The 26,890-nt window shown below is 33.2% G+C and overlaps 2 protein-coding genes, 1 long non-coding RNA gene and 1 pseudogene across 3 annotated transcripts; 3 read left to right on the top strand and 1 right to left on the bottom strand.

The window, feature by feature from the left end:
* Positions 1-3: 3 nt before the first annotated feature.
* On the top strand, positions 4-1,998 carry LOC136065071 (L-type lectin-domain containing receptor kinase IX.1-like; the record flags this gene model as incomplete). Its single annotated transcript, XM_065767748.1, has 1 exon — positions 4-1,998. A coding segment is annotated over one exon (1,893 nt), but the record flags the coding sequence as incomplete, so codon positions are not given.
* Positions 1,999-12,932: 10,934 nt separating this feature from the next.
* Positions 12,933-14,008, top strand: LOC112017604 (anti-H(O) lectin 1-like). Its single transcript, XM_065767747.1, is given in 3 exon segments — positions 12,933-13,463; positions 13,465-13,668; positions 13,670-14,008. Coding segments are annotated over 3 exon segments (1,074 nt in total).
* A 180-nt stretch (positions 14,009-14,188) lies between these two features.
* On the top strand, positions 14,189-15,310 carry LOC136065074 (L-type lectin-domain containing receptor kinase IX.1-like; annotated as a pseudogene).
* Positions 15,311-21,516: 6,206 nt separating this feature from the next.
* On the bottom strand, positions 21,517-24,801 carry LOC111988042 (uncharacterized). The gene is made up of 3 exons (XR_010626709.1): positions 24,602-24,801; positions 22,554-22,687; positions 21,517-21,879 (listed from the first exon to the last, which is right to left on the bottom strand). It is a non-coding gene; the product is annotated as an uncharacterized LOC111988042 (long non-coding RNA).
* Between the last annotated feature and the right edge of the window lie 2,089 nt (positions 24,802-26,890).

Raw genomic sequence — 26,890 nt, 5'->3', positions numbered from 1 at the left:
GGTCGTGCCTTATATCCTGAACGAGTTCACCTTTGGGATAATAGCACAGGGAAGCTTGAAGTTACAGACTTCACCACGAACTTCTCCTTTATCATTAAAGCTGTTGGTAAGGTTGCTGCTGATGGGCTTGCTTTCTTCATCTCACCATTTGATTCTAAGATCCCTAACAATTCAGCAGGCGGGTACCTTGGACTGTTCAGTAATGAAACCGCTATCAACGGCACTCAAAATCAAATTGTTGCCGTTGAGTTTGACACTTTCCAAAACCTCGAGTGGGATACAAGTGCTCCTCATGTGGGAATCGATATCAATTCCATTGTCTCAAACAAAAGTGTGACTTTGCCACGAAGCATTAATATTACGAATGGGTCAACAACAAATGTATGGGTAAGTTACGACTCAACATCCCAAAATCTTAGTGTGCTCCTTACCTATGCTCCTAATCCAGTATTCAGTTGGAATTGTAGTCTTTCATCTATTGTTGACTTGACTATTTTGCCGGAATGGGTTAGCGTTGGTTTCTCCGCTACTACAGGTTCGTCGGTTGAGTTACATACAATAATTTCTTGGTCATTTAATTCAACTTTAGAGGCTGGAGATGTGTCTACTCAACCAAACAACACGGGAAATGGGGGCACGAAAAACAAATTGGGGTTGATCGTTGGTTTAGCAGTGAGTTCCGGTGTAGTGAGTTGTGGTATAGGTCTACTTTGGTTTTTATGTTGGAGAAAAAGGGCCGGTGGAAATACAGAAGATTCGGGTGATGATGACAATATGGATGATGAATTTGAAAAAGGAACAGGGCCAAGGAGGTTCACATACCGTGAACTTCTCAATGCAACAAACAACTTTGTTGAACGAGGGAAGCTAGGAGAGGGAGGATTTGGAGGAGTTTACAAAGGTTTGTTAAGTGAATCCAATGTGGAAGTTGCAGTTAAGAGGGTCTCAAAAGGATCAAAGCAAGGAAAAAAGGAGTACAAGTCAGAAGTGAAGATCATTGGCCGTTTGAGACATAGGAATTTGGTTCAACTCATTGGTTGGTGCCATGAACAACGTGAGTTACTTCTTGTGTATGAGTACATGCCTAATGGAAGCCTTGATTCTCATCTATTTGGAGCAAAGATTATGCTAAAATGGCCAATAAGGTACAAAATAGCGCAGGGATTGACTTCTGCATTACTCTACCTCCATGAAGAGTGGGAACAATGTGTAGTGCACAGAGATATAAAGTCTAGCAATATCATGTTAGATTCAAACTTCAATGCCAAACTTGGCGATTTTGGCCTTGCAAGACTCGTAGACCATGAGTTAGGCTTACAAACAACTGTTGTAGCTGGGACCATGGGCTACCTTGCCCCGGAGTGCTTCACCACTGGTACAGCTTCTAAGGAATCCGATGTTTATAGTTTTGGGGTGGTTTGTCTTGAAATTGCATGTGGAAGAAAGCCAGTCAATCCACAGGCAGAACCAAGCAAGGTTAGGCTAGTAGAGTGGGTGTGGGATCTCTATGGAAATGGTCAACTCCTTGAAGCCATTGATAAAAGATTAGGTATGGAATTTGATGAAGGGCAGATAAAGAGCTTGATGGTGGTTGGATTATGGTGCTGTCATCCTGATCCCAATAGCAGGCCCTCTATAAGGCAAGTAATGCACGTTCTTAAATTTGAAGCTTCTTTGCCCATCCTTCCATCAAAGTTGCCAGTGCCAATGTATGTTGGGCCCCCAATGGACCTATGTAAACTATCCAATACTTCATCAGGTTTCACCAGATCTAAAGATCAAACGCAATGTTCATGTAGTAGTTGTTCTACTAATTCGTCAATGTCAACTGGCCCAAGCAAACCTCTTCTATATTCAAGCAAAGCTGAAGTGGAGTTAGCTTCAACTATGCATTAATGTATTTGATAATTCAAACTTTTGTAATGAACTTGAAAACATGCATGTATCATGAATGTAAACTTTTATTTGAAAGTGTCTTTCCTGAATGGTTTGAAAAATGAGGTATGTTTAAAAGTCCTATTAAGTTAGGCAATGACAAAGTCCTTCTTTTTGGTGCTGATTCCTTTCTTGCATATGGTCACTTAGTACAAACAAGCTTATAAAATTATTTTATGCTCCAAACGGATCTCAATATTAAAATGGTTTTCATTCAATTTTAGAAGAAATAATCCCTATACTCTTTTCTAAAATGATATCCTTTTTTTAATTAATTATAAGTGGGTCTTCTAAAATAAAATTATAAGTGGGTTTGGTTTTTTTAAAGGATTATAAGTGGGTCGTTACTTGTTGGAGAGTGTGGCTATTTTCCTAATTGCACTTAAAAGTAGACAATAAAAATAGAGTGTGGCTATTTTGGTAATTGGACTTAAAGTAACCTAAATATCTATTTATTATTAAATATAGTTTAGTTACAAAATTAGTTGTAACTTAAGGTTACAACTTTACTTAATAAATTAAATATTACTACATATTTTGAAAATCTAACCGTTGAATTACATATTCTTTATGCTCTTAATATATATATATATATATATCAAATTTTGGGTCAATCGGATATTATTTACTATATGATCTATAAGTTTATATTTTATGCATAATTTTAAACTATAAAAATTTACAATTTAAACAATTTATTGATGAAATAATTATTAATCTTTAATTTTCTAAAAATTTTGTGAGCATGAAGGATATAAGAAAAAAAATATAATCCAATTAAAAATTTATCAAAATACACCTTTACTAAAAAAATATTAGATAAAATTATAGCCTAAGACCCCAATCAATTTTATGGTTAAATTTTGTCTTTTATTATTTTCTTTTCTCCCTCGCAATTCTCCCTTTTCTCCCCGGCCCAACCTGCATCTGATCTGACTTTTGTCAACGCTAACTTTAAACCTTTAGGTCTTTCTTTTACCCATCTTGTTAGCTAGTCATGGTCTTCTACAGTTCAGTCAATGTGAGTTAATTTGGTGGGGTTGAGGGTTGTTGATAGACATGGCAAAACGGGCGGGTCGGGTCGGGTCGGGTTCGGGTCGGGTTCGGGTCGGGTCAATCGGGTTGCGGGTCGGGTCGGGTCGGGTTGTGTTGACCCGTATTTTTCACGTGAAATTTAAAAAAAAAAAAAAAAATTATAAAGAAAACAATATGTATTTGCCATTTGAAAAGTTATGCAACAAATTATTTGATGTAAAATGCATTATTTTGAATTCACCACTTATATCAAGAATGAACTCAGTTAAATTTATTAATACTTATTCAATATTTTTAAAATTATATAAATCCTAACATTACTATCTAAAACAAAATAACACAAAGATAAATAAAACAAATACACAAGTTTTATTTCTACACAATATCAACATTCCAAAATATAAAACAAAATTATAAATGACTTATTGGATAACTCATTTGATAAAGAATAAAAACATATAAGAAATTTACAATCTTGAAAATTAATTTTATAATCTATTATCAGTTGTGATTGACACTCTATTTCAATTTGAGATATACTTTAAAATTTGATTGCTTACTTATTTATACATGGTCTCTTTTATGAATATCATATTATTGTTAAGTAACACACACTTTAGGAAATATCATAATTTATTTTGAAAAGCCATTTATTTTGGACATAAATTATTAAAAAATATGTCTAATTATTCATAATTTATGTTAATTTGATACTTTAGCTTCATTATTTTCACACTTGTGAATGTTTCTCACATGTCTACAATTTTAAATCTATGTTTTTAACTCTACTGTAACCAAATTATCTTGGCATGTGCTTTGCTATTTGACATCTAAAAATATTTACTCATTACAGAATGTTCAACCATTTATCTTTTAATTAATTTGCATGTAGTTATGTAAATGTATCAATTGTTTCCTTAAATTTCACAATAAACAATTAAACCAATATTGTCTTAGTTTTACTATTTTTTTACCCAAAAAAAAAAAGTTTTAAAAAAAGGGTTCGGGTTCGGGTTCGGGTCGCGGGTCGGGTCGGGTCGGGTTGACCCGCAAAAAACACGAGTCGGGTCACGGGTCAACCCGTTTTTTCTTCGGGTCAAAAAATCGGGTTCGGGTCGGGTCAGAAAATTCTGACTCGTTTGGCCATGTCTAGTTGTTGGGCACTTCACGCGGTTATCCTAGTAGACTAGGATTACTATATTAATTAAATTAGTACTTTAAAAAGAAATAATAATACTAATAATAACCGAACGAGTTTATATCCGCGCTTTGCACGAAATTTTTTATTTGTAAATATATAAATATTAATATTTAAAGCACAAAATTTAACTATAAATTAAATTGATTATAGTTCAAGACTACAATCTTATTCTATATTTTTTTATTAGAAATGAATTTTGACAAATTTATCAGTAGAATACATTTTCTACTTATATCATCTACACTTGAAAATTTTTTAGAAAATTAAATATTAATAGCTATGTTATCAATAAATTTTTTAAATTATAATTTTTTGTAGTTTAAAATTATGCATAAAATATAAACTTATAAATCATATAGTAAATAATATCCGATTGACACAAAATTTGACGTGTAAATTAGTGTAAAGAATATGTAATTTAACAGTTAGTTTTTCAAAATATATAATAATGTTAATGATATATGTAATCTAACAGTTAGATTTGTAAATGCACCCCAACCCCAGTAAGTTTCCTGGTTTCCAAAGAAGGGACTCAAAAAGGGGTGAGGATATATGCTTGTGGGGGGAATGAGTATGACTATGAGAATGAAGAATCTTTGACACACCCAAGGCAAAAGAAAGAAGCCAGTAAGAGAGAGAAAGAGATAAAGGAAAACACAAGATGGGGTTTGTACAATTTTTTAACAAAAGGTTCTCTTCAGTGCCAAGAGAGCCCAATAAGAGGCTGTTTCCTTGGTCGACGGAAAAGCCCACGGAGCCCGAGCGCAACCAGTTAGCCAAGGAGACAAACCTAACACTAAAGTATTTCTCATATCAGTAACACCCACAAACACAAATCTGACTCCACCTCACTCTTTCCCTATATATTTCTTTTTTTTTTCCCTTCACTTGCTGATCACTTTGTTACATTTGTTTTCCATTTTTTTTAAGGATTCATACCACTAGACCCTCTTGTGACCTTTAAAGCTTCAAGTTCCAAACACAACAATATAAAAAATCAACTTTTTTGTATGAATAGATTCTCCAAAAAAAAAAAAAAACCTTTTTTGTATGAATTATTTAACCGTTGAAACTTCAAAGCAAGGGTGCCAGAATGAGGTCCACTCATTCTACCTAAACTTCATAATTTTTCATCAATGTAAATAAAAGGCCTTTAAAGTTTTTTTTTTTTTTTTTTTTTTAAAAAAGGTAAAAGATGTCACTGGTAGTTTTTTTTTGGGCTAAAGGTTAATCACATTCAAACGAAAAAGTGATAGCTATAGCCTATAAACATTGACAACACATACCCAACACAGAACCCAATATCAATATACACATAAACTAGGACCAAGTGACCAACAAACAACAGGAACAAAACAAGCTAGCAAACTAGAACAAAACCAGGACACTAGGATGCCTCTGGTGGAGGACATTCTATCTTCTAAGAAACCAATAGTAAACATAATGAGAGATTTAGATAGACACCAACAAAGTGGGGAATTTGAATTATTTGAATTTATAAGCACTCCCTCAAGGAGGAAGTCTTTGAACATAATTTTTATGTCATGAACCTAAGAGCATCTCTAACAGCTTAGTCAAATTTTCACACTGTCGAGAGAGCAAACAATTTTATCTATTGAATTTTTCAAATACATTTTTCATTAGACTTTCTATCCATTTTTTTTTTCATTTAAATATTACTTTTTCATTATTTATTTAATCTTTTTATTCTTTATTCTTAATATACGTGCACAAATAAAGGGAGAGAGTGATTGAATATTTTAATTAGTGAATATTTTAGTCATAAAAATTTATTTGGAGAGCAACAGTAACTTTCGATGTGTGGAGAGTACGGTAGCTAATTTATTTTATTTTTTTAGATTTTGAAGAAAAAAAAAGGTAAAAGATGTCACTGGTAGTTTTTTTTTTTTTTTTTGGCTAAAGGTTAATCACATTCAAACGAAAAAGTGATAGCTATAGCCTATAAACATTGACAACACATACCCAACACAGAACCCAATATCAATATACACTAAACTAGGACCAAGTGACCAACAAACAACAGGAAACAAAACAAGCTAGCAAACTAGAACAAAACCAGGACACTAGGATGCCTCTGGTGGAGGACATTCTATCTTCTAAGAAACCAATAGTAAACATAATGAGAGATTTAGATAGACACCCACAAAGTGGGGAATTTGAATTATTTGAATTTATAAGCACTCCCTCAAGGAGGAAGTCTTTGAACATAATTTTTATGTCATGAACCTGAGAGCATCTCTAACAGCTTAGTCAAATTTTCACACTGTCGAGAGAGCAAACAATTTTATTTATTGAATTTTTCAAATACATTTTTCATTAGACTTTCTCTTCATTTTTTTTTATCTCATTTAAATATTACTTTTTCATTATTTATTTAATCTTTTTTATTCTTTATTCTTAATATACGTGCACAAATAAAGGGAGAGAGTGATTAAATATTTTAATTAGTGAATATTTTAGTCATAAAAATTTATTTGGAGAGCAACAGTAACTTTCGATGTGTGGAGAGTACGGTAGCTAATTTATTTTATTTTTTTAGATTTTGAATAGGTTGTTGGAGCTGATTTTTGTGAATTTTCTTCCTAAATATGGCTTTAGAGAGTGTATTGAATTTGGCCATTTGCTCTAATGCAGTTGACAATGATAGGTAGAGAAAAAGTGATATATCAGTATAAAAAATAAAAAATAAAAATGATTTGTTACACTCACAGTAAAATGTGTCAAAATTACGGCACAAAATTGTGGTCATAGAAAAACTGTGGAAATGAATTTAATCATAGTTTGACATCAATCCCACAAAGATTTCAATGATAAAATGTTACTTCCAAATCGTTTAGTTATAGATCTTCAGTTCAAACCCTCAACAATATCGGCGCAATGTTAATTGCTGATTCAAAGAAACTAGAGAATGAATGTAGTAAATTATTTAGAATGAGCAGCTTTTGAATCTCTTTTTTTTTTTTTTCTTTTTTTAAGAAATATTGAGCATGTCTATATGGTCCTCCCGATTTAATCCACAACGAGAAATATTGACTTTGCTTGAAGAAGTCGCGACTCTTACTAAAATGGAGAGCCTCTTGGTGAAAGAGTGACTATTGATGACTGTTGAAAAAAAAAATTAAATAAAAGGGAGACCCTTTTTTTTTTCTTTTTTTTTTCTTTTTTTGAGTAAATAAAAGGGAGACTCTTGATGAAGGATTACAACCTTTGAAAAATGTTACAAAAATTTTGCATTTATGTTATTTTATTTTGAGGTACCAATTAAGGTAGACCTCATAGGCAAACTCTTTAATCAAAGATGTGGTGGTTTTATAGATAAATCTATTTTAAATTAATTATGATTGGTTGTTGGTTTCTTCGCTTCCATATGATGGCAGTAGCATGCATTGCCAACCTTCATGTAAATCCATTGCAGCCACTGAGTTTTCTATCCTCTTCCGACTCTCGGGTTGAACAATATTATTTCTCAACAGAAATATACATTCATTATTTATTTTCATTCTTGCTCTAGTCACTAGTAAGCACAGATACAAATACGCACTAGAATGTCTATAATATATACTAAAAAGTCCGAATAGCATTAAAATTTTAAAACGATGAGGAAAATTTTGGACCAACCCTAGAAAGTGACTATTGAACTTGAGATTGAAGATCGTCCCCCAAAAGGGACGATCTGGCCCTACAACGGACGATCAGTCCCTGAAAGGGACGATTGATCCTTGAGAAGGACGACCAATCCTCGAGAGGGATGATCCTCCAGGAGCCAACGAGTCAGACAATTCTTGGTCCAAGTGACCCATCCCTAGGGTTTCCCCACGGCATGCATGGGGCCTATTTACATAACATTGCATGGAAATTACTTGCACAGCACGACCAAAGGCCTTGCCGCGCAATCAAATATCTTATATATGGAAAGGCAATCCCAAATATCTCGGAATCCTTCTCTCTACAAGGAAAATCCCCTGTATCAAGGAATTCAAGTCAGCTCTCTACCACTATATAAATCGACAGCCTAACCTTTCTTGAGGTACGTGAATTCTCTTTAGCTCTTGCGCTTTTGAGTTCATGAAGATTCTTCTATCGGCACAAAATTGTGGTCATAGAAAAACTGTGGAAATGAATTTAATCATAGTTTGACATCAATCCCACAAAGATTTCAATGATAAAATGTTACTTCCAAATCGTTTAGTTATAGATCTTCAGTTCAAACCCTCAACAATAACGGCGCAACGTTAATTGCTGATTCAAAGAAACTAGAGAATGAATGTAGTAAATTATTTAGAATGAGCAGCTTTTGAATCTCTTTTTTTTTTTTTTCTTTTTTTAAGAAATATTGAGCATGTCTATATGGTCCTCCCGATTTAATCCACAACGAGAAATATTGACTTTCCTTGAAGAAGTCGCGACTCTTACTAAAATGGAGAGCCTCTTGGTGAAAGAGTGACTATTGATGACTGTTGAAAAAAAAAAGTAAATAAAAGGGAGACCCTTTTTTTTTTCTTTTTTTTTCTTTTTTTGAGTAAATAAAAGGGAGACTCTTGATGAAGGATTACAACCTTTGAAAAATGTTACAAAAATTTTGCATTTATGTTATTTTATTTTGAGGTACCAATTAAGGTAGACCTCATAGGAAAACTCTTTAATCAAAGATGTGGTGGTTTTATAGATAAATCTATTTTAAATTAATTATGATTGGTTGTTGGTTTCTTCGCTTCCATATGATGGCAGTAGCATGCATTGCCAACCTTCATGTAAATCCATTGCAGCCACTGAGTTTTCTATCCTCTTCCGACTCTCGGGTTGAACAATATTATTTCTCAACAGAAATATACATTCATTATTTATTTTCATTCTTGCTCTAGTCATTAGTAAGCACAGATACAAATACGCACTAGAATGTCTATAATATATACTAAAAAGTCCGAATAGCATTAAAATTTTAAAATGATGAGGAAAATTTTGGACCAACCCTAGAAAAGGACTGTTGAACTTGAGATTGAAGATCATCCCCCAAAAGGGACAATCTGGCCCTACAAGGGACGATCAGTCCCTGAAAGGGACAATTGATCCTTGAGAAGGACAACCAATCCTCGAGAGGGACGATCCTCCAGGAGCCAACGAGTCAGACGATTCTTGGTCCAAGTGACCCATCCCTAGGGTTTTCCCCACGGCATGCATGGGGCCTATTTACATAACATTGCATGAAAATTACTTGCACATCACGACCAAAGGCCTTGCCGCGCAATCAAATATCTTATATATGGAAAGGCAATCCCGAATATCTCGGAATCCTTCTCTCTACAAGGAAAATCCCCTGTATCAAGGAATTCAAGTCAGCTCTCTACCACTATATAAATCGACAGCCTAACCTTTCTTGAGGTACGTGAATTCTCTTTAGCTCTTGCGCTTTTGAGTTCATGAAGATTCTTCTATCACTAACTTAACTTTCAGAGGATCTTTGGCCGATACCGCACTGGTGCCCTCTAATTGGTTCTTCTCTTTTGTTCTTTAGGTACACCTATTAACACGTGTGTGGACGATCAACTCATTGACAATTTTTGTACATCATCATAAAATTAAGATTTATGTTAGTAATACACACCCAAAAAAAAAAATCATATGTTTTAGGTAGCAAGTTCTCAGAACCGGACCAGACCGGGAGGTCGGACCGTGAAAACCGTGAACCGTGATGAAAATCGATTTTTTAAGCATAAAGAACCGGGCATATGTGGCAATTCCGTGAACCCCTAAAACTGGGGTTGGACCGTACGAACCGGTCAAGAATCGTGCGGTCCAACCCCTTAACAATTTTTTTTTTTTTTTACATATAAAAATAACTTAACACAATTTTAGTCTACTTAATTAAATTATCCATCTCTTACAAGTAATAAACAAAATTATAATTAAAATCCTTCAAAGATATTCAACTTTACTTCAAAAATTAATCATAAATTTTAATATTTTCATGGTTATTATTTTATGTTATTAACTTTCTTATTTAATTATTAAATATATGCTTGAAAATCATTAAATTTCCCTCACATATAAAGATATATTAGTCAATTTTGCTAGTTTTAAAATTTTAATATCTATATTTAGGCTTTAATTAATTATTAAATTAATTATGAAGCCATCACGATTCGACCTCAGTTTGACCTCGGTTCGACCTCAAAAACCTTGAACCTCTTCCTTTTACGGTTCAATGAACGGTCCGGGTCTAAAAACCTTGGTAATAATAATATTAAGTTAAAAAGTTTGATTCTCCACATAAAAAAAATATAATAAATTAGATTACCATAGGGAATAATTTAAAAAAAAAATGTTTTGATGAACATAAAAACTATAAAATAAAAAATATATGTTAATAATGAGCTTTGACTCAAATAATATTTTCTCCTCTCACAAGAATGATTAGAAAGTGACATCACATGAGTTCAAAGTCTATGTTCAAACTTCAAATGATTATGTGCTTCAAGAAAAATTAACATTTTTACCCACAAGAGATTTAGAAAAGTGGCAGTTACCACCAATGATTTAGGAAAATGACACTTTTTTCTTATAAGTAAATTGAATTATTATATTTTAAAAGAAACCTACCTCATGAATAACACATAGTACAAGATAGTCTAAAAAATTGTATCTAAGAATTAAAATTAAAGGATATTAAATTAGTAATTAAACCTAAGTTTTTTTATAAAGAAGTAATGACGTGTATTGTATGTGAACTAGATAAGTATTATGGTGACCAAAATAAGGAGGGAGCAATTTGACAAATTTCTCAAATCCCCTAAATAAGTAACATTAAATTTAAATTATTGGCATCTGTTTGAAAATGTCCCAAACATGATAGTCGTTCAGCATCTTACCTTGTTTTATATGGATCAGTCATCCACCCTTATGATTTCCATCAAACATAATACTTAGATTGCGTTTAGTATTGGCTGAAAAATATAGTTCTTTTTTTACTATTTTAGCTTATTTTTGCCACTATTCATAAGTCCTATTACAATTTTTGGTACTATTAATGAGTCTCGCTGTACTATTTCAACTAGTTTTTAACTTTATCTATAGTACTTTCAGCAAATAGTTTTCAATTTTAACTAAATAAATTGTTCCCTAACATACTCTTAATGATGTGGCTAAGGATCGGAACTTTAGTTATGAGGGATGGGGGCCATGGGGCTGGGTTGCTTAATTAGAGAATGCTAATGGGAAAACTCAATTCTTCAAGAGGACACCCTTGGATTAAATAGCTTTAGGTTGTACTATAGAATTACAATAAATAAATAAAAATAAAAATAAAAACTTATTAAAATTTTCAACATAGGCTCTTAGCATTTGACTGGTTATTGAGTAACTTACCAGCTAACCTCTACTATAGTTCTAATAAACACAACGTGTGCTGTCTGCAGAATCTTCGAGAAAGCTGATGGCAACAGTGACGAACCCACGTCAGGACCATGGCAATGGAGCCCTTAATGCTACGTGCAAGATCATGGAACAATCGCCAATAATGGGTTTTACACCCAATTCTATTACCTGCATTATATCATTCATTCAAGGAGGTCTTGTCCAACCAATCTAGTCCCCTTATTAGAAGAAACAGGCCAAGCAATGAACCCAACAATGTCACTGGATAGTGGCAGCTCCTAATTAAAATTGCAGGGACTAGAAACCCAAGACTCAGTAGGAGTTCTTGGGCTTTTGAAGCTAAAGATCAGCAAGGAGTTATCAGATTCTATGGTGTTCATAGCAGCCACGCTAGTACAATTAAAGGAGTTGTGCAGGAGGCTTTGATGGAAGCTGTTTTTACAGTCAGGAACCATGGTTTTCAACGGATCCTTATTTTGACCAACAGTAAGGACCTAATTCAGCTTGTTAGTAAGTCTAAGAAACCAGCTTGGAATGAGAGGTCTCTCATTGCTGTCCTGGATGTTTTGTACATGGAGGGTTTGGTTTGTAAGCTGTTAGAGGTTCCTAGGATTGTACTTCATTTTGTGTATAATGATGCAGCTATGGCAGTTAGAATGCCAATACATAATAGTTGGGTTGACCCAACTTCTTTTGTAAACTGATATTCTTGTATCTTCCTTTTGTGGTATTAAAAAAAAGAGTAAAATTTGAAAAACATATGTATAATTAGAATGATCCGCTGCATCACTTTGCCACTCACACTCAGACTCAATTCGTGTATGGCTAACATTAAGATTTTTATATAAAAAAAACAAAAAACAAAAAACAAAACAATTATGGGCACATTCATGCATTAACATACTTATTAAGATGATATGCTCAAATAGTCAAACTTGAATCGTTTCTTCTGTGATAAAATTTTGAAAACACTAAAGCTATTACATATTTTAATACATAATATTTTTAAATTGATATTGCACTGAATGCGGTTTGTGAGTTTCAAACACCTAAAATTGAAAGTTTGATTTTTTTTTTTTTTAGTGAAAATGTCAAATCAATTAATAAATTATAGTATGTAATAAAATTTGTAATAACCCTAGCATTTTTCCCTAAAATCTTACCCAAAAATCATTTAGATGGATCTGGCCGGCCGGTTGGGCTGCGATAGGTAACAAATAAAATAAATAAATAATAAATAAAAAAATTATGGTGGAGAGCGAGAAGTGCAGAGCCCACTGTATACAAAGTTTTGTTTGCATATGGGACCAAGCGGTGGCTTCAATCTAGATCCTCAACATGAAGATGATATACACGTACGATACATAATATGATCAAATGCTTAGATAAAGTTGTCCCTAAGGATTACTATCCAACTTATCGTTCTCTACGCATTCAACGTAACCATATATGGACATCTCCAACATACATTCTAGCCTCCCATCTTCAATATCAGAAAGTCCATTGTTTTCTCAGTCAACTCTTCATCTTCATCTTCTTTTTATTTCTACTTCCCTCTGCAAACTCAATTTCCTTCAACTTCTTTAGTTTCAATTCAAATGTTGTCAACATAACCTTTCAGGGTGATGCACACTCGCTACCAGAAGGTCTGCAACTCACAAGGGATTCCGGCTACGAGAACAACACCTATAGTGTTTGTCGAGCCTTGTATCAGGAACAAGTGCACCTTTGGGATAACAGCACAGGGTGGCTTGCGGTCTTTGAAACTCAATTTTCCTTCAACATCAAATCTATTCATGAGGTTTTTGGTGATGGACTCTCCTTCTTTATTGCACCATTTGGTTCGGACATCCCTGAGAATTCAGCTGGTGGGTATTTTGGATTGATTAGTTCTGGTACTCCCATCTACTTTTAACGAGTCTAGCAAAAATAATTTTGTTGCAGTTGAGTTTGACACTTATAAAAACTGGTGGGATCCAAGTGATAGTCACGTAGGAATCAATGTCAATTCCATCAATTCAAGCATCACATTCAGTCAAGTTAACTTTAGGCCAGCAGCAAGCGCATTGGTACGTTATAAGTCAACAACCAAAAATCTGAGTGTTCCTTACTTCTTCTGCTGAGAATCTTGACCTCAACTGGAATTATATCCTTTCATTTATTGATTTGAGGACTGTTTTGCCAGAATGGGTTAGTGTTGGATTCTCCGCTGCTACAGTTGAGTTCAACCAGTCACATACAATACTTTCTTGGTCATTCAATTCTAGCTTGAGGGAAGAAGGGATTCATGGGAATACCCTGCCAAACAAGAAAAACGTATTGGTGTTGGGGATTGGTTTTGCAGTGGGCTTGGTTGCAGTCATGAGTTGTGGATTAGTTCTACTTTGGTTCATCTGTTGGAGAAAAAATATACAATACTTTCTTGGTCATTCAATTCTAGCTTGAGGGAAGAAGGGATTCATGGGAATACCCTGCCAAACAAGAAAAACGTATTGGTGTTGGGGATTGGTTTTGCAGTGGGCTTGGTTGCAGTCATGAGTTGTGGATTAGTTCTACTTTGGTTCATCTGTTGGAGAAAAAAGGAAAGTGGGAGAATAGAAGAGTTTATTGATGATATGAGTACGGGTGATGAAATTTGTGCAGGAACTATGCCAAGGAGGTTCACTTACCTTGTACCTAGCCGTGCAACAAACAACTTTGTTGAAGAAGGGAAGCTTGGAGAGGGAGGCTTTGGAGGCGTTTACCAGGGTTTGTTATGTGAATCCAACACAGTAGTTGCTGTTAAGAAGGTCTCAAAAGAATCAAAACAAGGAAAAAACGAGTACATATCAAAAGTGAACACCATTACTCATCTAAGACATAGGAATTTGGTTCAGCTTATTGGTTGGTGCCATGAACGGAATGAGTTTCTTCTTGTGTATGAATACATGCCTAATGGAAGCCTTGATTCTCATTTATTTGGAGTAAAAATTACAGTAACTTGGCCAATTAGGTATAAAATAGCCTAGGGATTGGCTGCTGCATTGTTGTACCTTCATGAAGAGTGGAAACGATGTGTGGTTCATAGAAATATGAAGTCAAGTAATATCATGTTAGATTCAAATCTCAATGCCAAGCTTGGCGATTTCGGCCTTGCAAGACTTGTAGACCATGAGTTGGGTTCACAAACAACTGTTTTGGTAGGTACCATGGGCTATCTAGCTCCGCAGTGTTTCACCGCTGGCAAAACTTCTAAAGAATCTGATATTTATAGTTTTGGTGTTGTTTTCCTTGAGATTGCATGTGGAAGAAAGCCAATAGAGCCACAAACATTACCAAACAGGGTAAGGCTTGTAGAGTGGGTGTGGGATCTCTAGGGAAAAGGCCAACTATTTCAAGCCGATGATAACAAATTAAGTTTGAAATTTGGTAAGCGGAAAATGGAGTGCTTAATGGTAGTTGGCTTGTTGCCATCCTGATCTGTCAATCCGACCCTCTATAAGGCAAGTGATGCATGCTCTTAATTTTGAAGCCCCTTTTCCCAAACTTCCATCAAAGTTGCCAATGCCAATGTACTTTGGACCTCCATTGCATGTCACGATCACACCCCAAACCTGCTAGGGCCAACTGCATGAGAAAACTATCCATTAAGAAAAACTTGTAAATTTTATTTTCATATAGGGCATTCTTGGGGAATTCTCTTCATTTAGGTTTCCATATCATCAAACAATTGAATTTATGTTAAGGCTTGATTTATTGTGATGTGTTAATAGGTAGATGCATGCATTTATTTCTATTCACTAATTAACTTGTCCAAGTAATTTATATGGCTCTCTCTCTCTCTCTCTCTCTCTCTCTCTCTCTCTATATATATATATATAGTACAAGTGTAACTTTTTGTCATTTTAATTACATCACTCTATTTTTTATTGGTTTACTATATTCAATATCAGTTTACTATATTCAATATCGCATCATTGAATTACACATTTTCATTTTTGTTAATACAAATACTAGATTTTGTATTAATCAGATATTATTTACTATATGATATAATATTTACACATATTACAAATAAAATAGCAACTAATATTAATTATCTTTTTAGTTTGCAAGTATGTATAATTTAAATAGACAATGTAATATCTAACCAACAATTTAAATGTTTTCACTCAATTTAATAGGATAATATAAAATCAAAATCAATTTCCCAAATACTATCAATGAAGTGTGATATAGTTTAAATTAATCCATGTACCACAAGGATAATTTCCCTCTACAATTTTCAAAATGAAGTAATCGCATATTGGCTAGTTCATAAAATATTAGCCTTCTAATATCACTCATCACTATAAGTGAGAGCTCTATAGTCTATAGATATTAACAAAGCTTGCAGCTCAAGTCGTATATCTCTCAAAATACACACTTCACAATGGTATAACTGCAAGTGACATCTGAACTGTCACTATGACAAATATAGTTCAACGTCATACCATAATCCTCTTTGGAATGTGCAATCGCAAGAACATATCTAGATCTTGCACACCTAGGATCAATCCACAAACTGTAAGAGCCTTTAATAAAAGTAACATCCCATGAGTAACGCACAGAAGATGCTTTTGACCATTAGATACTAGAAAAAGCGTTTATAATTTAGCAATGTTGGTGCCTAACACCTTGTAGCTCCAAACCCAAATCTTGGAATGTCGATTATATGTTTCTATTTCAATTAGAGTTTACTTGTAATTTTTCTTCTCCAATACTATAATTACATGTTCCTGTTAAATTTTATTTAAAAATTAAAGTGGCAATTCCATCATTAGAATGTTTCTAAACAGGGGTATGATATGTAAGTAATCAATTTCTCACCTTAAGAGACCCTAAACTTGAATTACATAAACAGCCAAATAATCAATATGCAATTTCGCGTCTCATTTATTAGAGAAACACTTACAAAGAGAATAGATTATCCTTCTCATCCACAAATCTTATCTTGATAGTTAACTAGCATGTCACTACACTATAACAAATACAATTGCACAAATTATTGATATCATTCTTCTCTAAATATGCAATAGATATCTGCTACCAATATCAAATCTAATCCCAACTCTTGAACAACAATCAAAGAAAATGGCACATTGTAGTACATAGTGCTCAATAGTAAAGATGTAATCATTAAAGACTTTTCTATGGATGTAGGCCTTCATACCAAACCACACAAATCTCTCTCTTTCTCTCTCTAAATCTTTTATTTTTTTCAATTTATTATTGCTATCATAGCTATGTTCAAATGCATCTTTTCTCACACAATAATGCCTACAAGCATAGTTGTCAAAACGTAAATCGTATTGTGAATCGATTTCTTTTATTTATATATATTGTGTATCGTATCGTGTCATATATCATATCGTATTGTGTATAGTAAGATACACAAACACTTAATAAAATTTATAAAAAAATTATAAATATACATATATATAAAAGGTAAATTCATTATAAATTTTGAATATATTCCACTAATGCCTAATTTACCATCACTTATGTAATAATATTTTACAAACTAACTAAATAAATCAGACTACCATTTATTTATAAAATACACATTCAAATTGATTAAACTCAAAAGTGATAATACATTACAAATATCTCAAAATATTAAACTTTTTTCATCATATTCATCATCTTGCCCAATCAACTTCATCTAAGTCAAAGTTATCATGATGTTCATCATTTTACAAACTTATTTCTTCATTGAAATTTTCTTAATCATCATCAACATTTAGTATCTCTTCTTGTTTATTTATTTTAATAATTTAATATATACACACACACACGCATATATATTTCTTCTTCGCATTCTGGTTTCTTAGACTTATTAGAATAATGATAAAAATTAAAAATAATTATATTATTAGTTAATATAATATTCATAGAATCATAGTATAGAAAATTATATATATATATATAGTACAAGTGTAACTTTTTGTCATTTTAATTACATCACTCTATTTTTTATTGGTTTACTATATTCAATATCAGTTTACTATATTCAATATCGCATCATTGAATTACACATTTTCATTTTTGTTAATACAAATACTAGATTTTGTATTAATCAAATATTATTTACTATATGATATAATATTTACACATATTACAAATAAAATAGCAACTAATATTAATTATCTTTTTAATTTGCAAGTTTGTATAATTTAAATAGACAATGTAATTTCTAACCAACAATTTAAATGTTTTCACTCAATTTAATAGGATCATATAAAATCAAAATCAATTTCCCAAATACTATCAATGAAGTGTGATATAGTTTAAATTAATCCATGTACCATAAGGATAATTTCCTTCTACAATTTTCAAAATGAAGTAATCGCATATTGGCTAGTTCATAAAATATTAGCCTTCTAATATCACTCATCACTATAAGTGAGAGCTCTATAGTCTATAGATATTAACAAAGCTTGCAGCTCAAGTCGTATATCTCTCAAAATACACACTTCACAATGGTATAACTGCAAGTGACATCTGAACTGTCACTATGACAAATATAGTTCAACGTCATACCATAATCCTCTTTGGAATGTGCAATCGCAAGAACATATCTAGGTCTTGCACACCTAGGATCAATCCACAAACTGTAAGAGCCTGTAATAAAAGTAACATCCCATGAGTAACGCACGGAAGATGCTTTTGACCATTAGATCAAGGTTTTTAAACCCGGACCGGACCGTACGGTCCGACCGGAAAAACCTCGAACCGTTCATCTTTGCGGTTCTTTTAACTATAAGAACCCCTCCATACGAAAAAAGCACAGAACCGCTTGAACCGCGATCGGACCGTACAGTTCTGAGAACCGTGGCCGGTTTTCACGGTTCGCACGGTTCCTTTTATTTTGGAAAAGTTTCGGCCAATACCGGCCAAAATTTTAGTGTACCTGGGTTTTTTTAGATTTGGAACCAAATGAAAGGAAAAAAAAAAAAGGAAAACAAAGAAGAAGAAGCAGAGAAAGAAGAAGACAACAAAGAAGAAGAAGAAAGCACAAATGAAGAACTCAACCCTTACAGCAGGCAGCATTCATCATGCCGTAGGTCACCTGAACGAACCCATTCTTCTTGCTCTTCTCTTCTTCTTCTTTGTTTCGTTCTCTCCAGTCTCCTCCAGATGACTTACTTCTCTTTTGCTTTTCTTTTTTTTCTTTTTTTTTTTTTCGTTTGTACTGATTTTATTTTTTTTTTTTTTGTTTTCGTTTGTACTGATTTTAAGTTTTATGAACCCAAGCATGTGACTAGCATTGGAAATGACAAAGGATAGTGGAAAATGAATGGTGAGAGTTGAAAGTGTCAGACCATCTTTTCAATTTTGAATCCCTCCCCCACGTGATAATGATATTTTGTTATCAACGTATTCCTGACCCTTTTCTTTTTCTTTCTTTTTTTTCATTATCTTTTGGTTCATATTATATTTATAATATTCTAAAAAATATAGTTGTTATTATTATTAGAGTAAGACGTACTGTTCCTTAACTTTTCAGTTTAAAGATTTTGCTACGTAGATTTTTTCACATTGAATGGAAGTGTTTTTTTTTTAGTTAAGTAGCTACATAACTGAATTTTAAGAGGAAACCTAAAGAACAGTGCCTAAAGTACTATACCTAAGTTTTTTTTTTAGTAGTCCAACCCCGGTTCTTTTTTTTTATATATTTTTTTTATATATTTAAAAACAATTTAATACAATTCTATTCTACTTAATTAAATTATCCATCTCTTACAAGGAATTAAAAAAAATTATAATTAAAATCGTTCAAAGATATTCAACTTTACTTCAAAAATTAATCATAAATTTTAATGTTTTTATGATTATTATTTTATTTTATTAACTTTCTTATTTAATTATTAAATATATGCCTGAAAATTTTAAAAGTTCCCTCACGTATATAGATATATTAGTCAATTTTGCTAGTTTTATAAATTTAATATCTATATGTAAGTTTTAATTAATTATTAAATTAATTATGACATCATCACGGTTCAACCCCGGTTCAACCTCGGTTCGACCTCAAAAACCTTAAACCTCTCTCTTTTACGGTTCAATGAAAGGTCCGGGTCTGAAAACCATGCATTAGATACTAGAAAAAGGGTTTATAATTTAGCAATGTTGGTGCCTAACACCTTGTAGCTCCAAACCCGAATCTTGGAATGTGGATTATATGTTTCTATTTCAATTAGAGTTTACTTGTAATTTTTCTTCTCCAATACTATAATTACATGTTTCTGTTAAATTTTATTTAAAAATTAAAGTGGCAATTCCATCATTAGAATGTTTCTAAACAGGGGTATGATATGTAAGTAATCAATTTCTCACCTTAAGAGACCCTAAACTTGAATTATATAAAAGTTACAACCAAATAATCAATATGCAATTTCGCGTCTCATTTATCAGAGAAACACTTACAAAGAGAATAGATTATCCTTCTCATCCACAAATCTTATCTTGATAGTTAACTAGGCATGTCACTACACTGTAACAAATACAATTGCACAAATTATTGATGTCTTTCTTCTCTAAATTTGCAATAGATATCTGCTACCAATATCAAATCTAATCCCAACTCTTGAACAACAGTCAAAGAAAATGGCACATTGTAGTACATAGTGCTCAATAGTAAAGATGTAGTCATTAAAGACTTTTCTATGGATGTAGGCCTTCATACCAAACCACACAAATCTCTCTCTTTCTTTCTCTCTAAATCTTTTATTTTTTTCAATTTATTATTGCTATCATAGCTATGTTCAAATGCATCTTTTCTCACACAATAATGCCTACAAGCATAGTTGTCAAAACGTAAATCGTATTGTGAATCAATTTCTTTTTTTTATATATATTGTGTATCGTATCGTGTCATATATCATATCGTATTGTGTATAGTAAGATATACAAACACTTAATAAAATTTATAAAAAAATTATAAATATACATATATATATATATATAAGGTAAATTCATTATAAATTTTGAATATATTCCACTAATGCCTAATTTACCATCACTTATGTAATAATATTTTACAAACTAACTAAATAAATCAAACTACCATTTATTTATAAAATACACATTCAAATTATTAAACTCAAAAGTGATACTACATTACAAATATCTCAAAATATTAAACTTTTTTCATCATATTCATCATCTTGCCCAATCAACTTCATCTAAGTCAAAGTTATCATGATGTTCATCATTTTACAAACTTATTTCTTCATTGAAATTTTCTTAATCATCATCAACATTTAGTATCTCTTCTTGTTTATTTATTTTAATAATTTAATATATATATACACACACACGCATATATATTTCTTCTTGGCATTCTGGTTTCTTAGACTTATTAGAATAATGATAAAAATTAAAAATAATTATATATTAGTTAATATAATATTCATAGAATCATAGTATAGAAAGAAAAAAAAATTGTAAATAAGAAAGTGAAAGTGAAATTTAAATGTGTAGTCCAAATTTTGTAAAAGAAAGGGGAAAAAAAAAATTGTAACACCCCCACCCCCCCCCCTTTCCACAAAAAAAAAAAAAAAAAAAAAAAAAACTTACTTTAAATCTTATGTCTGTGTATCATACAAAACGTACAATTTTACGATACGATACAATTCATATGACATGTACAATGTATCGTACGATTTATGAGCACTTCCCATACACCCTTACTATATGAAACTTTACAAGATATGTATTGCATATTGCGTATTATACAATACTGACAACTATGCCTCGAGGTACATTAATGCATAGAACTACCAAAATGTTAGTGTAGACACATGAATGCACATGAATAGTGTCAGTGATTTGGTTAATGTGAAGGTCTTAATTAGAAATTGACAAGTTTTAATTTAAGAATTACGTGATTGTTTGGGAAATTATCAAGTAGGTTTCATTTGGATGTCATATGCACAAGATATATTCTTATTAATTATGCTATTTTTGTGCTTATTGAAACCTAAACTACAGTTACCAAATTCTGTTATGAATTTGTGGCACTGGAATCTGCTACCAACTTAATTGCATAGCAACTTGACAAATACTATTCGCTATGAATCAGACCATACAAAAAGGGAGATAGAAGCCTAAACCATGGCTATGATGTTACATCATTCACTGCAATGTCAATCATTTGTCTAGCAGAAATCACCCTGTCCAATGTTTGGTCTGGAACCGTGATCCCAGATGTCTCCAAGTCTGCAACAATTGCAATGGCTGCATCTAGTTCCCCAAGATCGAGACATAACAAGATGATTTCATCATAAAGCTGACTGCAATAGAGGAAACACAATAAGATAAGTTTTATGGTAATGATTTCAAATAGCCAAAAAAGATATGCAATTTTAAGGCTTTTTTGGATTGGACTTTTTTCTAATGAATTACATAACCATGATGAAGTTTCTAAGTTTCCATGCTCAAAGATATATATATATATATATATGCATTGTATCCAAATGCAAGAAAACTACTAAAATGCTAAAAAAAAGAATCACGTTGTTGCATCAATCTAATGGACAATTTAGGGCCCGTTTGGATTGAGGGAGGAGTAGAAGGTAGTAAAGTAAAGTTGCTTGAAAATAGGCTAATTTTAGATCATTTCTACTCTACTCTACTTTACTCCCCCTCCCTCTCCCTCAATCCAAATAGACCATTAGAGAAAGTCCATCCATGCTGTCCCGCTAATCATGCAACTCTTAAATTGCATTCTTTTGTGGATATTGCTCTATAAAGAGATCAAGTTTATCCATGCAAAATTTTCAACCTTTTATTGATGGGCATATAAGCAAACTTCCAAAATTGATATAGCAAACAACATACGGATGTGATGCCCAGCACATGGAAAGTGGTCAAATTGAATCTAGAAAATCGCATCTCTTTCATAATCTTTCTTTACTATCAAATCAAAAAATATGATCTTTCTTAACTGTAAAGACTAGGATCCTACCTCCCAAATACGTAGCCAAGACTGTGCGTTGTCTGCAGGATCTTCAAGAAAGCTGATGGTAACGGAGCCTTTATTGCTGCGCGCCATATCATGGCACAATCGCCAATAGTGGGATTTCCACCCAATTCTATTACCTGAATTATATCATTAAAAAAAAAAAACATAATTACAGAAGATGCTTGTAAGGCAGTGGTAAAGTTTCCACATCAATGAAATCACAAGTGAATCCTTCAGGCCTAGGTTTTAATATACTATTAATACATGCTATACGTGTCAAGTTAAGAAGATTCATATATTCATATATAACAAACTTTTTTTGATTCGATAGTTAGAATTGGGGTGGGGAGGAAGGGGGTGGTCCAGGTGGATTTGGCCCTTGGATGTCTCCATTGAAAACACTAAAAGGTATCAATTAAGTTACAATGCTCTTGGCCAAACAAAGTGTCAAAACACACTTGTTTTGATAAATTTAGCGTTAATCAAAACATTAACTTACTAAAGATTTTTACTACACGTTTGCTCAACCACTCTCCTGATAAGGGAGGACTCATAAAGCCCTTTTGAATCACTTGGAAAGTGTTAACAGCATAACATCAATATTTCATTTTCTGTTCAGCAGCAGAATTTAAACCAAGACCTTCCCAACCTCAACGACCCCCTTCCTACCTTAAATTTGCTTACTAAAAATAAATGTGATACTTAGGGGTATTACTGAGAACATCAGCTTATACATATTATTTACTTTTGAAAATTTTTAATGCATCAATTATGTTCAAATAGGACTTGATGCTGTAACTCTGGATCAATGCTAGCCTCTAGGTAGTAACTCTTTGATCAAAGATTGATTAATATTATTATTATTATTATTTTTGCTTTTTTTATTGGTAAGTTACACATGCACCCAATGGATCTTGACCCACCACCCTCCACCAAGAACTTTTAAGGGAATGAGGTACCATTTGAGCTAGAGCTCATAGGCAAACTCTCAGGTAAGTTCCAATGCAGCCAATGGGTTTTCTGGACTGTAAAAGTATTTAGAAAAACAAGTCAATTCTTCCATCTCTTGGGTTGAACGATGTTTTCAACATAGTCAAAGGCAAAAGGAAACCTTAAGGCACAAAGGCCTTGTATTGCCCAAGATGTGAGGTGACAAAAAGGCGCAGACATGAGGTGACAAAAAAGCGCTAGACTGACTAGAGAGAGAAGCCAAATTCTCAATATAGTTTAGGTTTTACAACAAGATTAGAATAAAAGCAATTATAAATTAAAAAAATATACGAGGGAGGGAGGGGAATTAGGCTCTAGCCTTAGCACCTTGACTCACCTAGGTGCCTATGCAAGCACCTGGCTCCCCTTTGACTTCCATGGATGTATCTCAACAGAAATAGATATTTACTAATTAGGTTCCTTCCTGCTCTAGTCACTAGTAAGCACAGATACAAATATGCGCTATAATATATACAAAAAGTTCATATAGCATTAAAAAAATAAAATTAAAAATTAAGCTATGTTAGTAAAACACACTCTTCATCCCATTTTGATGGTCCTTACAAATTCTTGATGCCCAACTACTATCGTCCACTTGAATATGTAGTTAAACCAAAAATGTTAAACAAATATATAAAGTCTGAAAAATCCACTAAATAGCCATTATAGATGTTTAGAATGTATTATTTTAGTCCGCAAATTGCAAAACAATGCAGGAAAATTCAAAAAATAAAAAACCACAAGTTTCAGGGGTATATTAATATTCAATTTAAAAGTTAATAAATTGAAATAGAGGGAGTATTAAGTAAACAAATATGTTGCTAATGAGATCAAACTCAAATAGCATTTCCTCTTCTCACAAGAATGTGTAAATGGTGACATAGTGAGTTCAAAATCAGTAATAAAAAGATTATGCGCATCTAGAAAAATAACATTTTCACACGAGAGAATTTGAGAAGTGGCAGTTACCACCTGCGGTTTAGGAACATGACACTTCTTTTTTATATATAAGTAAATTTATCATATTCTTTATAAAAAAATAAAAAATAAAAACAACCTACCTCATGAACAATACAAAGCACAAGAATGTCTAAAGAATTACAATTAACAGATTGAATTGGCAAACTCGGTGGCAATACCACTGTCACTGAGATCCAGAACAGTCAATCCTTCAACAAGTAAGAGATGAAAGCCTCAACTACCTATCATAAAAAAATAAATAAATAAATAAATAAAAAGAGATGAAAGCCTCAACTACACTTCCGAGCCTTCCACATGTTCAAAAAGGTACAGGGATTCCGCTCCCACCACAAAAGCCAATTAACTGCAAAAAATACTATATGTGGCTGCACACAATTAACTGCAAAAAACACTAAGCACATGGCACCATATCACATAGGCAAAATCACAATAAAGTAACAAATGTTCCACTGATAAACAAATTTGGTTCCTATTATATTACATAAACAGCACCAGTATTATAATGCGATTCCTATCTAAGATTATCATTAGCCAAAATCTTCCCCCACACTACAAAGAAGAAGCTACCCACTTTGGGTCTTTGGCACAATAAATTCCTCTCAATGGGAAAGAGATCTCTCTTGAGGCTTGGCTTGCAGCACACCATAGCATGATCACACATCATACACCCCCATACCTTGCAAACTCCATCTCATTCTATTAGGACCTATCCTCCTTCGTATATTTGAAAGCAATAATCCAATCCGGGAAACGGCCAAATCCAACTCCCAGTCATCAAAAATAAAGCAAACATCTTAGTGTTTCTCTCTCCCTCAGTATTGCATTCCAAGTATGAAGCCACTAAAGTGTCCTGGTCAACTACCAAACAGTAAAAGGGTAGATCTCCACACCACTAATCAGTTATTATGCCAAAATCGTACACATTCTCTATTCCCCACCTCAAAATGCATAAATTCATCCTACCATACAATGAAACTCTTTCCATAAGCTACATCAAATCATCTATGATTTCTACAGTGGCTTTCATTCTCCAACCACCCCCCATCCACCCCATGCTTTAATGCAATGACCCATCTCCACAAATGAGTCTCTTCCTCCCCAAAATGCCATCACCATCATGCATTCACAATTTAAAGGTTCGATTGAATCAACAAATTCTAGATTTCAATATGTTTTTCTATCTAGTGATCACCTACAGTGATGAAGCTTGTCCAACATAAAATCCAATGCAGCCAAAAAGGACAAAAGAGAAAATTGCAAGTGTTCCTATAACTAATTATACATCTAAAATATTTTTCAGACATTTGATATTTGTGAAATTAACAAGCTACACTTGAGGCTTGTCATTGACAAAAGGGTAGACTACATTTTTTGATATAGAGTCAAGGAAGAATATCACTGCTGTTTTGACTAAGAAGGCTTAACTAATTATTTATCAAAATAAAAAATCCAGAACAAACAAGAAGGGTACTTTTGAAAGATCACTAAGACCAATATGAGGAAAAAAACTGAAAAAGCTGCCCTAGCCCCAATCTCTAAAAGGCGTAAGCACTCCGCTTGTATAAGCCCCTTTAGAGATTCGGCGAGTCATGAGCTTACTTTGAGTTTTCATGACTCTAGTGGCAACACGTGACAAGAAAATGACATGATTCTCAAGGAGTTACATGACGGCCATGTATGTAAGGGGCCTTTTCTTGCTTGTTGCGCCCACTTACCCCTATTTTCCTAGTTTTTTCATTAAGGAACTCAAGTTTAGCCTTTTGACAAACTTACTAATAGAAAGGGGCTAGCGTGCAATGGCTTTCTTTGATATGGGCTCGCTTCTTCAATATCCACTTGCTACTTTTCATTTTGATAGGGTTCATTCCCGTCAATACCAAGAGACCTTGAGTCCGCTTTAGTTAGGGAAGGCATTAAGTTGGTTGATCACTTTCGCCTCATTAGTGTAAAGCATAACATGAAGCGGATATCAAATCAGTGATTGTTTGGATTGTTGTGTGTACCCCGCAGGGCAACTTTCCTTATTTCGACCACGTGCGCGAGGAGGGGGGGGGGGGGGGGGGCGCAAATCCTAATTCCTACTTTTCAATAGGCTTCTTTCCCTCTTTTTAGCCGGTAAATTTTGGCCTCACCATTTCAAAAAAGAGGAAAGATCTTCTCCGTATAAACTGGTGCAGTAAAAACATTATCCAATTTGATCAACACTTCAACCAATTGCATAGAAAAAGTATCCATTTATAAATGCATACAGTAGCTAAGGCTGCAAACTGGCAAAGTGCCTTCGAATTTGCAATGTTACGATTGGTGCATGATCCCTCAGCTCCCAAAACCTAAAGAATCCAAACAGCCAAACCACCATGGACACCCTC

Source organism: Quercus suber, unplaced genomic scaffold, assembly GCF_002906115.3.
Source record: "Quercus suber isolate HL8 unplaced genomic scaffold, Cork oak 2.0 scaffold_843, whole genome shotgun sequence".
Classification (NCBI taxonomy): domain Eukaryota; kingdom Viridiplantae; phylum Streptophyta; class Magnoliopsida; order Fagales; family Fagaceae; genus Quercus; species Quercus suber.
The sequence above is the reverse complement of the archived record's forward strand: the minus strand, read 5'-3'. Positions and strand labels throughout refer to the sequence as shown.